Source organism: Homarus americanus, unplaced genomic scaffold (assembly GCF_018991925.1).
Source record: "Homarus americanus isolate GMGI-L3 unplaced genomic scaffold, GMGI_Hamer_2.0 scaffold45698, whole genome shotgun sequence".
NCBI classification, from domain to species: Eukaryota; Metazoa; Arthropoda; class Malacostraca; order Decapoda; family Nephropidae; genus Homarus; species Homarus americanus.
The window spans coordinates 1,937,932-1,953,765 of NW_024735554.1; the positions used below are offsets into that span (position 1 = coordinate 1,937,932).

Here is a 15,834-nt window from a genome sequence, read left to right on the forward strand (position 1 = left end):
TATTTACTGAAGATATTTGTTTTTTGCTCATAAAATTCATAGAAATTACCCGGCCAGAATATAATTTACATTGCTGGAATTCTTATAAGATGGTGATTAATTTGAATATAAACATGCTAAAATTTGCATTAGACATACAAATTTTAGATCTAATTTAAGAATTTTATTAGAGAGAGCAAAAATTTTATCTTTTGTGCAAAATATATGAAGTTTATATTCAAATTATTTGCAGTCTTGCAAGGAATCCAGCAATGTCAATTATATTATTCTAACCATGGGCTGAGGTATTATTTATTACTAAAATAAAAACCTAGTCTTTTCTCCCAAACATTTCTCAGGGAGGGAGGAGAGCCAGCGAGTGTGGGAAGGGGGGGGGGTGGAGTTGAGTCCATTATTTGAATGGACATTAACCGGTGACTGTATTTCTCTTAAACATTAATTGTGTGTGCATACCATCATAAAATTAAAATTTTATTTTTACTACAACGTACGTATTGTCCGAAAAAGTGTAAAGTGTAGTTTGGGGGCGGCCCAGTCTCTATTTCAATTAATCCCATATGTTCTGTTATTTCGTTTACGCGTTTCTTGGTTTACTAGGACCTCCACGGGTTCAATTGATCGCGTAAATCGAGACTATACTGTATTGTATACTGACTGCAAAGCTAGTGAAAATAATTACAAGAATTACTTTTATTTTTGTTTTGGAAGTTTCTGCCCGTTCTAAAAAATTCTGTCTTGTTTAATGTATGTGAAAGGTTGATGCGATGTAGAGTACAATACTGTGTATATTAGTAGACTAAGCACATGAGTTTACAGGTACAGTCTGCGGGTGGGACAACACAACACTCTGGGCCAGTCATCACCTTGGAAGTGCCCACCAGTGACCAGCACCGCTGCCTCTCGCCCATCACAGAGCTGCCCACACCAGTGCCCACGCCTGTTCCCTCACCCCTTCCCACACCTTGCAGATACCGACCTAAGCCACGCACCAGTTCAGAATCCAATGACAACAAAGATAGTGAAGATACTGAATCAGAATTTTCATTATCCATATCTGTGGAACGCAGTAGTTCGGACAGCTCTGGTCCAGATCACCGTGTCTTTTTCACTTCCTTGAAGAACATGCACAGTCTTACCTATGCCAGTGCTAGGTCAGGAACGCTGTCACCCACAGGAGCCACTGTCACGCCCTCCTCATCACTCTCGTCCAGGACGCCTTCTCCAGTCACATCACCCAATATTTCACCAGCAACTTCACCTAAAATTAAAACAAAACCTCCACCTTTACATATTCCAAATGCTAATTTACTTCAGTTCAGCCCTGAAAAAGGTGAATGTTCATCAGTTGGTGCATGTGGGGGCCTCAGTATACCTGTCCCAGTGATCAAGGTTGAGGATACTGATGAGGTACGATGGGATTCTGCACCACGGATGCGCTCACAAAGTGTTGATGTGGGGAGAGTCATGCAAGCTCCACTCATTACTATCTCTTCTGCAGATGATGACCCTCAGCCACCACCATCATCACAGCCACAACCCATAGTAATACCAACTCTTAATGTGACATTAGCCTCACCTCCTGCACTGAAGAAGCAGTTTCCACCTGTGCCTACAATCAGTATTGAAGCACCCGAATCTCCCAAGCCCCCCGTTCCTCCTCCAAGACGACATCCACTACAACGAGAGAAGGCCGGGTCACTGGATTTACAACCAGCTCCTGCCATTACAATCACCAGCATGCTCAGTGAAGTTGAGTCTGACACAGACTCTCCAACGAGTGGTTGCCGGCGAGGGGGACCTCCTTCCTGTTACCTTAGTCCTTTTCTAGGGGTTGACCTCAGAGCCTCTGAATCTAATCTTAGCTCTTCAGGGTATAGTTCTGCTTATTCTCCAGGGCCCTCAAGGTGTTCCTCCAACAATCCATTGTGTCCAGAAGAACCATCAACTCCCTCTGTGTCGTCAATACCTTCCCGGCCCATACAGATCCCCATCCCTCAACCTGCTGCTCCATCTCCAAACAGAACTAAGCGCCGACCTCTGCTTAAATCACCGCCCACAGAAATTGTCCCCTTATCTACTCCCTCCCCTCTACTACAAACTGACTCTGAAACCACAGATGACCCCGCTGCCTCCCAACCAGAAGCTGATTCGGCTCTGGAGTTGGACACTAATGATGAGTGTAGTGATGGTGTAATGCAGGGAATTGAAGCACAAAAACCTGGAATTGTAGATGAGGCAGAGGCCCAGCGACAGAGGCTGTTGCTCTCCTCTAGCCATTCCTTTCCCAAAGAGTCTCCCCGCCTAGCAAGGTCTCCACCAGCTATTGTGGTTCATTCCTCGTTGCACAGTGAATCGTCTTTAGAGGACTGTTTGACTGAAAAACCTGCTCGACTGAGTCCAGTCAGTTCCCGTAGTGAATCTCCCATCAGTGACTCCCGTCTTAGTGTAGCAAGAATATATCCAGCCTTTTTTGGTGTTAGTGGGAAGCCTGAGTTACCTTACACTGACTCAGATGGACTCTATGACTGCCCATCATCAGAAGTCCTTCACTCAGATTCCCATCCGTCTACTTCTACTCTCAAACGTCTAGGTCGCAAACGATTAAAGCGATCCTCAGGGAAGGGACTTAAGTCTTTGCTAGGCTTGGGAGGTATTGGACCCAATGAGGGAGTGTGTGGAGGTGGAGTTGCCGGGCAGAGTGAAGCAGTGAAGAGCCGCCTGGAGCCGCCTCACTGGGACAGGTCACCACGCCGTCATTCACCCAAGCGACGTGTCAGAGCACAGACGAGTGTTGATCTTCTGACGTCATCAAATGAGAGCATCACTTCACAAAGGTATGTTGCAACCACACCAGCGTACTTGTCTACACTCAAAAGCATGATGGTACCTTAAATAATTCTCTGATGCACAGTTACTTTTTATGCAACTATTACAGTGTACAGTACTATAGCTACTACTGGGATATCAAGAGTACCCCTGCAGCTATAAGTGTAAAACATTAAAACTTGCTATTCTGAATTGAGTGAGTGTGTCTCGTGTCTAAGATTATTAATCAGCCAACAAAAGGCTTCAGCTTTGCATTCTACTTGTGCATGGGCCTTTTATTTTGTCTTATTATAAGCTTGAATTAAATGTTTTTTATTTCACACATTATCAAATGACTTTATGTATGAAGTCATATAAAATTATGAACAGTAAACAAGCAAGAATTACATATCTTTTTAAAGGGAAATTTTATAATAAATCTCTCAAAGTTTGTTCTCTAAGCCTGTGCCCCTTACAGTACATACGCCCATTATTATAGTTATCGTATACAAAGGTCCGGCTGTATCTCCATTTTCTAAAATTCCAAAGAAGCACTTGGCTGTAATTCTTGTGTGTCTTACCTCTCACTAAGTAACATTAGCTTCTCATCTGTCTCTATGGTGCCCAGATTTGAGTTTTTTTAGAACTACAGGTTGTGCCTCTCTAGTCCGGCATTCTGTGGTCCAGAAATTCCCGTGGTCCGGAATGATTTTAGTTTGCCCAATAGCCGCTACGCAGTGTTGGCGGAGTGGCGGTTGGAAATTAAAGTTTGTTTACATCCGGCAGTTCGGCTCTCTCTCTCTGTTTGTCTCTTACGTACTTTTTACTTTTATCCTCTTCGCCACTGATCGGCTTGTTAGCCGCTTGGGCGATCGGTCACGTCTCTGATTACTTTTCCTTTTCAGTTATCTTCTTCACCAAAAGATCGGCTCGCTAGCCGCCCGGGCGATCGGTCACGTCTCTGTCACACACTGTTGGCAAATACTGGGCATGCACCGGCTCCTGAATGTACCTGAACCCGCTCCAGTGTTGGTCAAGTCTTGTCTTGAAAGAGCTCACACTCGGTGCCGTCACAGCACTTTCTGGTAGATTGTTCCAAGAGTTTACAACCCTCACTCCGAAAATGTTTGCCCTCACGGTTTTCTGGACTTGCGACTTCTTCACTCTTGAGCTGTGACCCCTTGTGGGTCTTCAAAGAGACCACGAAGCAGTGAAAGTGGTGCTAGTGCTTCCAAGTGTAAGCACAAGTCACCATCTATCCAGGAAAAGGTTGAACTAGGGTATTGTAGAAATTAGATAAAGGTGCATCGGTACGGAGCTTGTGTTAGAAGTATTACTTTTTCTTATTTATTTATTTCCTGTCTTATGTTTTTATGCTTTATGTAGGGTGTTTCAAGGGTGAATTTCCATGGTCCGGAAATTTCCATGGGCCGGCACCGGTCAGGTCCCGAGGTTGCCGGACTAGAGAGGTACAACCTGTACTGTATATCAACTCTTTGTTTACTTAAGCATGGCCTTATTTAATCCCCTCTCACCTTGTGACATCACCGCTCTCTGGACCAATCAGAACTCTTCGTGCAGCCACTTGAGCCTTCAGTACTACAGCCAAAAATACTCTGTAAGTTTGTGTTGTCATAGAATAGTGATAAGTTTATTTGTTTGAGCATTTTTATTTTTTTATTTTTAGTGCAGTGTTAGTTTTGCATTTTCTTCAGAGGTATTTTTTTGTGTGGTGATTTTTTTTTTTTTTTTTACATTAGATATAGTGTTGGTGTTTAGTGCAGCAGTCACTAGTAATAACAAGGACTGGGTGAATCATGCTTGAGTGTGAGCCACTACTTCTGGACAGTGTCACTTGATCAACATCACGACACCATTGCTACCGGAATCTCATTATCAAATAATTTTAATATTTTTCAGAATCTTCTGTTGTCTTGGACAAAGGAGAATATAAGATGAAATACATACAGTAATAAGAAAATTATGAATTATATATGTTGTTATGTTAGTCACTCCATTTTATTAAAACTCATTTTTTAAGAGTTTTGGTTTCTATAGTGAAGTTACACACACACACATTTTTATTCTAGTTGTGTAAGTTCTCTGTTTTCATGGTTCAGATAGTATACATAACTACAGGACACACACACACCAATAATGGAACTTAATTTTGCAGCATAATCACTGTTAGGGAGTACAGTACTGAACATTAGAAATTAGTTTAATATACTGTAACATAGCATGTGAAGTGTAACCTGGGTGTTATGGCAGAGGCCTTTGATGACCACCCACACCCAACATAATGGCAACAGTATCTGCACTGGCTGCCACAGTGTGCAGAATATACAGTTGCATAATGGGAGATTGAGAAACCTGTCATTGTAGCCCAGTGGGCAGCAGCTCCAGCCCAGGCGAAAATGGAGAGACTCCGTTACATGAGGGTGAGCGTGGACGTGATGGCAGCTTTGTGGTGGGCCGTGGGGGCCGCCGCAGACGGCCGCTTCTCAGAGGGGAGTCTATTCCCTCCAAGTACTTGACCCGACAAGGCTCCATGGATGCTTCTGGCGAGGAAACTCAGGAGGTTAGTGCAGCCTGAGTGTAAGACTGTGCTGGGTGCAGCATACAGTGGCAGTGTTTCACCACACCCCTGAAATACTTGTACTTTACAATCATTCACTTGCATGAAATAATGTACAGTAAACATTCGAACACTCATTCAATGTTGTACAGCATTTTATCTATTTTACTACCATAAACCATGTGATGTCATTTTTGTGGTGTCTTGGAAATGACTGTCACTAAATTCTTTGTTTTCTTACACTTAACAGTCAATGCTCATGTTTTCAGTATATGAAGAATAAAAACCTAAAAGACAGTTGCACACATTGACTCTAAGGTATATTGAGTTTTTTTTAGTATGAATGTGTTACTGATGGTCTATGCAAGGTTGTGTGAAGCCACAAGTGTAAACTAGCTGGGTATTTGAGGGTCTTGTTGTAGCAGGATGTATAAAAGCACCATTCATGTGTTCCAGAATAGAGAATGAATGAATAACAGTGAATTAAGAGGAGTCAGTGTTGGTGTAGCAAATTTTTTCTCCGCACACTTATTAATTAATTTGTTTACTGGGAAGATAGTGGCATACCACCTCCTCTTCTACAATATCACTTTTCTCCTGCAGTACTTTCAGATACTTGGCTTATTGTAGGTTTGTGAATCTCTAATGAAGTTCTAAGAAGATTTTAGCCATTTGATTTTTGTTATGTTGATAATGATTTTTACTTATTTTACAATGGCGTGTACAATTATCACTCCATAATTGACTGAAAATGTTAGTGGGTCAACTCCTGTGTGAATGCCAAGGATGATACCGAGGATGGTGATAGTCAGCTGGGTGATGGGAATGTTAATCATCCCGATCAAGACTCTGTCATCCTTGGCATTTATACAGAAATTTACCCATTAACATTTTCAGTTAATTATGTAGTAATAATTATACACTCGTGTAAAATAAGTAAAAATCATTATCATAAGATAAGTAAAATTAAGACAAATCATATACTGTGGACACAACACCACTCCCTCCATGTTAGTGACATTGTGTGTACTGCCTCACAGTTCACCTCTTGTTAAAAAAAAAAAAGATCAGTGAGAATACAGCATAATGTTGTTTGTGTGTACCTGTACAAATATTACAATTAGTAAATGAATTGCCACAGGATATATCAAATAACAGATAATGGCACTCATGCTCAGTTGCCTCAAGCACCACTGGCCATGTTACCGAGGACTAGAGACATTTAAATGCTGTACAGGACCTTTAAAATCATTAACACATCAACAATTTATTTATTTACTCACTTTTTCATGTCATTAGACTTAAAGGGATATTATTTTTTTAAATCTTATCAGTTTTCTTAAAGCGGCTCACAGACCGATCAGTAGCAAAGAGGATAAAATATTTAATGGTGAAGGGTTTATGAAAATAGCTTAATGACAACTACTGGTACTGGCAGAGAGAACCAGTTAGTAGAAAACATAGGGCAGGGTACAGTACAGTGATTATACAAACAGATGCTGAATGACCTGTTTACCTAGTGCAAAAAATACAAGTAAAAATGTTCAGAAGACAGTTAGTCTCCCTGGTGGGTAGTGAGGTAACAAGACCTCTGGTGACATGAGTATTGTGGTATGATGAGGTGAGGGAGAGGAAGAATACTGTACTGTACAAGGAAACTGTGTTTACATATGTCAACTTTGAGATCCTGAGACACTCCATCTCCTCAAAGTGAATTCCAGTGAGTTTATTCTTAGAAACAGCTTACAATTATTATTATTTGATACAAAAGAGCAAGATACAATAAGGTACTGTTGTGTGGCTTTAATCATTCAAAATGCCTCTATCCTGCAATCTTTATTTGTACAAAACACTAAAACAGTTAAATAACATCAACTTTTGCTTTTGAGACAAAAATTGATACCCTGTACAGGTACAGTACAGTAAAAATTTCAAATAGTTTTAGAAATTAAGCGTTTGGATATCTTTTATCCTCTTCACCACTGATCGGCTCGTTAGCTGCTTGGGCGATCGGTCATGTCTCTGTTACGCACTGTTGGCAAGTACTGTACTGTACATGGTTGTAATTTGTTGATTTTATTATTGATTGACTAAACAAAAACTTCCATATCCTAAATCTCTTTTGTAAATGTCTGTTTATTTAAGATATTTTCTTAATTTACCTTTGCAGTGCTTGAAGTTAGTTATTGAGTTCTCAGAATTGTTTTAAATGGATATTTAGTGAAAGCCTTTTTAGGAATATTGTAGTTGTACTTCAAGGGGTTTTTAATACCATATTTTTGCAATTAAATGCCAGGTAGTGACGTGTCCTCCTAATATTACGTATTATGTAATTATTAGATGTTTTAATTGCCTGTATGTTTGTCTGGCGAGTTATTGCTAGGCATTAACATTCCTAGGTATAAAGCTAGGCGTCGCATTCTGGACTATAGCACAAAACTGTTTTTTAGAAAAAAATGGCTTTTTCTCCTCTGTTTTATAAATTGGTAATTAGCAATTCAATTTTTTGTCAGTATAGGCAGTGTTGCTCCTCAGGTGGTAATTGTCAACAAGCTCTTGTGTAAGACCACACTTATTTGAACATTGTATGTGTATATTCACCGTGTGCATCATGAGTGTTACTCCAAGTGTATATAAATAAAGACTTAGCCTAATGTACCATAAGGTAAGGAGCCATGTGGTAGATAGTGTACAGACCATCAGGTCAGTTGGCCAGCTGTAAAGGTAAGTATGTGCAGATGTAGCTGTACCCTGTTCTGCAAATGTCTTGACAGCTCAAGCATGACTCTAAAAGTTGTGGAAAGAAGATGATCTTTGACAAAGTTTATTTATCCATGTACTACAGCTTTTCTTGTATCTTGTCTGTTATTTATGGTGCTGTCATATCCCAGATTTGTTCATTAACTTTTATGATCAAAGTGAACATACCCGATCTTTGATTAATTACGCATGTTCAGTGTACAACAGTGTGAGTGACTCATCCTGTTGCCTTCTCCTGTGTCTAACATGGTTATGTTTCAGAGTGTCTCAAAATATTGCTTCATGCTAGTAAACATTTATCACTGACTAACTAACTTTATCATGAGATTACAGTACCTGTACCCAGTGTTGATACTACTGTACTGTACTGTACTTATAATGTGCGTGTCTCTTAACATGTGAATGAAACATTAAAAAATTGGTGACAGTTTTTCTAGTTCTGTAAATGATTGATACTTGGCCAGACAGATGTATGAGGGATGCAGTGGCTAGTTGAGGGGTCAGGTGGGCTGCTGCTCATGGGTAAAAGCCTGCTAAGTCATGGTTCAAGTCTCAATAAAGATGTGTGTTGTGCGTGTGTAAAACCTAAACTTGTTGAGATATTACAAGCCACTCTGTATTTTCTTTTATAAATTTAATCATATATAATTGAGGTTAAAAAATTTCAGGAGCAACTGATGCTGAGGCCATCCAGAGGGCCAGAGGAGCTTCCTCGACACCGTAAAGTTTCTCGCTTTAGAAACTTTGGTAACCAGATCCGGTAAGTTTCCTTACCTTCTCTCACCCTCACTAACCCTCCCTCCAGCTGTTACACTGACTCTACACCCAGCTCTGTTACACTGACTCTACACCCAGCTCTGTTACACTGACTCTACACCCAGCTCTGTTACGCTGACTCTACACCCAGCTCTGTTACACTGACTCTACACCCAGCTCTGTTACACTGACTCTACACCCAGCTCTGTTACACTGACTCTACACCCAGCTCTGTTACGCTGACTCTACACCCAGCTCTGTTACGCTGACTCTACACCCAGCTCTGTTACGCTGACTCTACACCCAGCTCTGTTACACTGACTCTACCTACAGTAGCTTGTTCTTGTTCTCCATTTATACTTATAATCTACTGAGAATATTTTTTAAAACTTACTCTGGATATCTTTATATTTACTGGGTGTCTAATTTCTACTGTTAAACATTTCTCATTCAGATACTGTTCTGCATGCTTATTTCTTATCCATTTTGCATATACAGGTATTAATCATTGTTTAAAAATGGCATCACAGAGGAGGTTGATGGACTATGCAGGATATCTGATTGTATTTTTAAAAGTATTCTGTTGAAAGTTTAATTCTCCTAATTATGTGTACTGTACTGTAAGTGATTTAAGACGCTATCCGAATGTGTACTGCGATACAGTAATACTGTGTTTGAAAAATATGAGTAAGATTTGATTTGTATATTACTGTAGAGATGTGAAGATAGTTAAATAAATAATGTAAATTGAGAGAAACTGTTAATTGCTTCCAGGATTACTACATGTTTAAACGCACACTGCAGGCAGCATCCACACGTTCCTCATGGATGGCTCGGATATCCTGTTTTCTGGTTCATCTACGTCAATAAAAGAAATGAGATACAGTATATCAGAGTGAACCAAGTTAAAGATTTATATTAAGATTTAGAACAACATTAATGTGCCTTGGAGATTATGGCATACATGCCAGAATTATTAACATTACTGTACATTGGTATTTTACTGTAGGTTCTATATTGCTTAGGCCTTAGGGTGTGACCAAACTCCAGGGTTAAGAAATTTGGTATGGTTACATTCATTTAATTATATGATGTAGGTTATTATGATAATAATGATGTTGAACCATCTCTTCCTTGTTCCCTGACCAACCTCTAGATTCTTAAAGGCTTTTATGATGAAAATTCCTGGTACTTGAAGCTGTAAGAATGTAGCTAGCTGACTGACTTAAAATACTGCTCAGAAATAACTCCCCAAAATAGAATCAGTATTTTACTGTGTATTTTCTTTTACTGGGAAACATTCACTTAGCACATGTTAAAAGACAGATATATAACATGTGTTCAGTTGAGTATGAATCTCTTGTTATTTAGATCACATTCTCATGTTGTAGCAAACAGTACGTCAATAAGTTAACAAAATTTTTACATCTCTATTTAGGAGGAATAATCTTTGTAAGATCCTCTGAGAATCTGGACCCTGCTGTTCCATAACCCATACATGTGGGAGTGAGTCCCCCCTCCCCTCCTCCCCGCTTATCTGTCCTGTGAAACCTGGAGTTACGTTTATTACAAAGATTCAAAACACAGATGGTTTATATTCCATAGGTATATTCTTCCTTCTCACAGCTAATAGCTCTATTTGCCATTGCATGCATCACTGCACAATATCTTATTGTTTTCTATATTTTTTGGTCATGGTTTATTGTTGATTACATATACTCTACTAGTTATTTCAGAAGTGTAACAATTTGTATGTCAGATTGTTGCCCCCATTCTCTTCTTAGTATTTCTGCACGATATCACTCCCACACCAACTTACTTTCACTGATTGCATTCTCTCTTTCCTTTCTGTCATCTTGCCGTGTCGGGCAGAAAGAAGCACAACGCCCGCCTAAAGATTTCCTCCCACGCCCACCCTGCCCATGATGGGACTTGGTTGTGAGAAACTTGTTCTCATGATAGTCAGGTTGGCCAATCCCACATTGTTGCAGTATCCCGTTACCATTATTATGTATCGTTTTCTCTGGTAGTGATCGTAAGCCAGGTGTGTAAAACACTTCCTGTAGATATAAATATCGTTCAACTCACCTATCGTTAAATGATCGCATTGCTTTATACAGTAGAACCTAGGTATCTGCTGTTAAAAATTAGTGCACTTTGTACATACTGCACAGGACCTCTGCGCTGATGTAATACTTAAAAGCACCTAAAATAGAACCAGAGCTACATGGCAATGCTTTTATTGTGTTATAATAAATCCTGCTGCTTGTTGCGTCCCTTGTCTCTTGTTGCGTCCGCTGTACCCACGTCAGGTGCCAGCTTTAGCCAGATAGCTCTGCGTGAACAGTTGTGTGTACTGTATATCCCTGTACTAATTATCCTATAACAGAAACAAAGGTATTGCATGGTCTTTCTCATAATGGTTACTAACACCTCTTGGAGCCCATCTTTCTATTTCTCACGATCATGTGGTCGGTGCACAGCATCTTACAACTTGGTTGGTCATCTCATCATTTCTGGTCTTCATAACTGGCAAATGTTTTCAGACAGGTTTGTTGGTTGATGGTTCTGATGCCTGTACCTAAGATAATGAACCTAATATTATGAATAGTTTAACATTTATCTTACCTTAAGTATTAAACAACAAAATGAAAATTATTGCAGGTAAACAATATAGTGTATACCTGTATTGATAAACTGTATACAGAACAGTACTGTACAGTATTTGCAAATACCCTGTGTGTGTGTGTGTATATATATATATATATATATATATATATATATATATATATATATATATATATATATATATATATATATATATATATATATATATATATATATATATATATATATATATATATATATATATATATATATATATATATATACAGTGGGGTATGCTATAATGAATCTAATTGGTTCTAGAACCTTGTTCGTAATAGCATTCGTTCGTTATAGGATTAATCCGTTCCAGGCCCCCAAATACAACCACTTAACACTGAAAAATACAATATAAAATTGTAAAATTTGTAAAAAAGTGCATAAATATGCATCTAAACCCCTGAAATAAAGAATATCATTAATACTTGTAATAAAAAAACAATAAATTAGTAAAAAAAAAATTAAATAAATAATGTTCGTTGTAGGAGTTTCGTTCGTTATAGCATTCTCAATTTTATAGGTAAAACTGTTTGTTATAGGAATATTCATAGTAGGATCCATTCGTTATAGCATACCCCACTGTATATATATATATATATATATATATATATATATATATATATATATATATATATATATATATATATATATATATATATATATATATATATATATATATATATATATATATATATATATATATATATATATATATATATATATATATATATATATATTATTGTTGAGTGTTACAAAAGTATTCCTGGAAACATACACCATCCATTAATAAAATAGGTTTCAACAGGTCAAGGACTAGGGATGAATTTACATTTGAGTACAGTATGTTCTTTCAAGCTGAGAATCTTGAGTGCTGGTCAGTATGGAAGTGACACCTGGGCCATGAGTGAGCCATGTGATGCTGCAATGAAAAGAAAGGTAAATTTTTACTTGCTCATTGAAAATCTGATGCATTATGGTACAGTAGCGTTGGTCTGTCATGGTGGATGTTTGCAAACATTTCATCATCTGTTTCAATTTCTCCAGTTAATCTGAATGAAATGGAAGTGGTTTTCTGCCTTTCAAAGCCTCCACATTAACTTCACAAAACATTTGATTCCTATTTTCTCACTCTGATATGAAGGAGAAAATGCTTGTGGGAGTTTTTTGTTGTTTTTACAGGATGACATTCCTGTGGTTTCCAATATTAAAAATTAGAGGTCAGCTGGTCTTTCCTTGTGAGAATTCATTTAAAATGTGTCTCATTTTACGGCTGAAACTTTCAGGTTCTATCACTATAAAGTATTTCAGTGGAATGTTGAATGGTTTAGCTGTCCTGGAGTAGAGATTAGATGAATCAGTCTTTCTCTCAGATTAGTTCTCCATGAATGTTCTCTGGTGAATTAGTTGATAATAAAGGCAAACTCTGGGTCTGTGTTTTCTCTGTCTCACACCAGCGTACACAACAAGTGGATGAATTCTCCACAGATTGGGACCATTGGTATTAGATATCATTTCCTCACATGTTCAGAATACTGTACTTAAGGCCATAAAGAAGAGGTAGCTCCTCTATTACCTTGCATGGCTGCTTTGCTTGCCTCAACTTTGGAGAAAAAAAATTTCTTTTTCTTATGTACTGGAGACTAGCCGATAGGCTGTGTTTTCTCTGATCCTAAATTAATTAAACTTAATTTCTGGATTTGTAAAGTCATTTAGTTTCCTTAGATTCTAAATGGGTGTAGGTTAGTTTACAGTGTTCGTTGTAAGTTCTTATTTTTCTTACTATCCTGTGCAGTGTGTCCTGCATCTGACTTCATGACTTAGCGGATGTTTGTGGTGACATTAAAAGGTGATAGTGGTTGTTAGGTAGTTGGGTGTAGCTATGGTTATGGTGTTTGTATTAGTGATCGTAGGAGCTGCACTGTACATGATGGCGGTGGTGACACTTATTGACTCCTAAATTAAGTTTCATTTACAAGTTGGTAGGTGAATAGCGACTAAGAAAATATTAAATTACCCCCAAAATTATTTCTATATGAAAACAAGACTAAGGATACAATTGTGACAAGTGTGGCATAACATGATGATCTACTAGTGCAGTCTACATTACATTCTGTCCCTTTCACGGCTGTGTCACTCAGTAAGTTAAATTTTACAGGAATGCTCGCATGTGTCTGTGTAGTTTATATTAGATCAAATTAATGGCAATAACTCACCAAATGCAAGTGAAATAGAATGGCACACTCTGCAGATAAGCATGTATTGACACTGTTGGTCACAATTTATATAGAATGACTACTGTGTCTAGATGTGGCATAGCTAATAATATATGCGTGGCATGTACAGTAATGCTTGTTCATTGTAAATTTTTTAAAGACTTTTTGTGAGTAATATTTTGAAGAAAAAAAGATCAATAACTTTATGATGTACAGTATAAATTTGTCACTGTTTATGGTAGTATTACTGAATAGTATATTAAAATTTTCTGATAGGTTAAGTTTTAGAAGAATTTTCTGATGTCACTAGTGTACTTTGAAAGGAAATTAAAATATATAATGATTAGTTCATTGAAAAGTTGCTTAAATAATATAGTGCATCTGTAATTACTTGTGTGTTTGATGATGATGACTCTTGGGTGCTGCTTCCACCTTACACTGTGTTGTATGTGTACTGTATGTGTGCATTTGTCATCCACTGAAAACAAATACATTACAGTACTTCGAGTTTGTGATGATGATGTTGACGTAGTACTTTGTTATGTTTTATCTGACCTTTATATAATGTGGAAAGTTTTGTAATTATAATTGTTCCAAGTAAAACTGACCTCAGATAAGATATGACCCTGTTATTTTAAGTAGAGTAGGACTACATGCACTCTGAACATAAGCTAATCATTGGTTAATCTCTGAAACTCTTATATGTGTTTATCTTTATCCAGAAGAATATGTTCTCTGTGTAATATGAGCAACTTATATTTTGTGTGTCATGTTAGCATCACCTCCCTCATGTGTCACACCAGTTATGCCTTGCACCACTGTAGCTGCGCCCATCCTACCCACCCTTCCCCTACCTCCCTCCTTCTCTCTATTCCAGGGCTGCTGAAGTCTGGGTGTCTCATTGCAGGTTCCTCCGGCGCCTGCAGCTCTCTCGGGGCGCTAAGGATCACCTAGTTTCGCCGGCGGGGAGTTCAGACTCTGACCCGGAGGCGCCTCTCATGGGCCTCCTTGCACGGACCATCGAACAAGAGCAGTGGTAGCGGCAGCAGCAAAGGTAGTAGAAGCCCCAGCAACCAAGTCAAGTATATGCCTGTCAGTGGTGGCTGTGTTACCTCACAGTCTTTGTCACCATGATCTGAAGGAGTCATGGGCCCAGCCACTCTACAGTATGTGTCACTGTTTTATGGAGAGAGTACTGTAATCTCCTTAGTGACTTCCTCAAGTGATAATATCCCACCAAGTGACCTTCTACATTGATATTGGTTCTGCAGTTGTGGTCAATGAATCTGAATTTTTTGTCAATAAATACGTTTTATAAGTGTATACTGTACCTGTCACAAGACTGCTATAGTTAATCATCGTTCATTCAGTGATATTACTGGGACTTTAAGCCCCCTAGAGACACAAAGATATAATTGTGGTATTTTCTGTTTAAGATATCTCAATACATTGTATTTTTATCATATACAATGAAATAACATTTCAATGTCTAAATATGTTGAATATGTTATCTAAGAATGGGCATGTAGGTAGGAATATTATTTAACAGGGGATGAGGCCATTGTCTGTGATTCCTTTATTACTACAGCAAATGATTTTTTCTTCAATATTTAATGGGAAGTCATTTATGAGTTTGCTGTGCAGTGATGTCGTTTTATATTTCCCTGTACTGTACTGTATATGATACTGTTTTAATGAAATACATCACCTTTATTGATTTTTTCCAGACCAAGTACCAGTTTGTGTATGGCTAACAACTGGTGCTTTATCTTCAAATAGTATCTAATTATGGTACAGTATATGTTTTTAATTGATTTTTCTACAAATTATTGCCCAAAGGGTATCTCAGGTTTTATTTGGTTCGAAAATGATGTAAGATCAACAATGAAGATGAACTGTATTGAAAATGACAAGAGAGTTCCTGTTCACCAGTTCACTTACAAGCAGCCCTATTCAAGTACTGTGTCCCAGTCTGTTCTTTAAGCACTCATATTACTTGTACAATAGTTTCATAAGCACCACTAATCCTTAAGTAAGAGTTTCATAAGCACCACTGAT

At 38.2% G+C, this 15,834-nt stretch overlaps 1 protein-coding gene across 1 annotated transcript in view; it reads left to right on the forward strand.

The window, feature by feature from the left end:
* The window catches only part of LOC121871305, a 135,767-nt gene extending 120,951 nt beyond the window's left edge, over positions 1-14,816 (forward strand). The window contains 4 exon segments of the mRNA XM_042373524.1: positions 817-2,834; positions 5,191-5,386; positions 8,812-8,903; positions 14,654-14,816. Coding sequence (XP_042229458.1) covers positions 817-2,834; positions 5,191-5,386; positions 8,812-8,903; positions 14,654-14,816 — 2,469 coding nt within the window.
* The last annotated feature ends 1,018 nt before the right edge of the window (positions 14,817-15,834 follow it).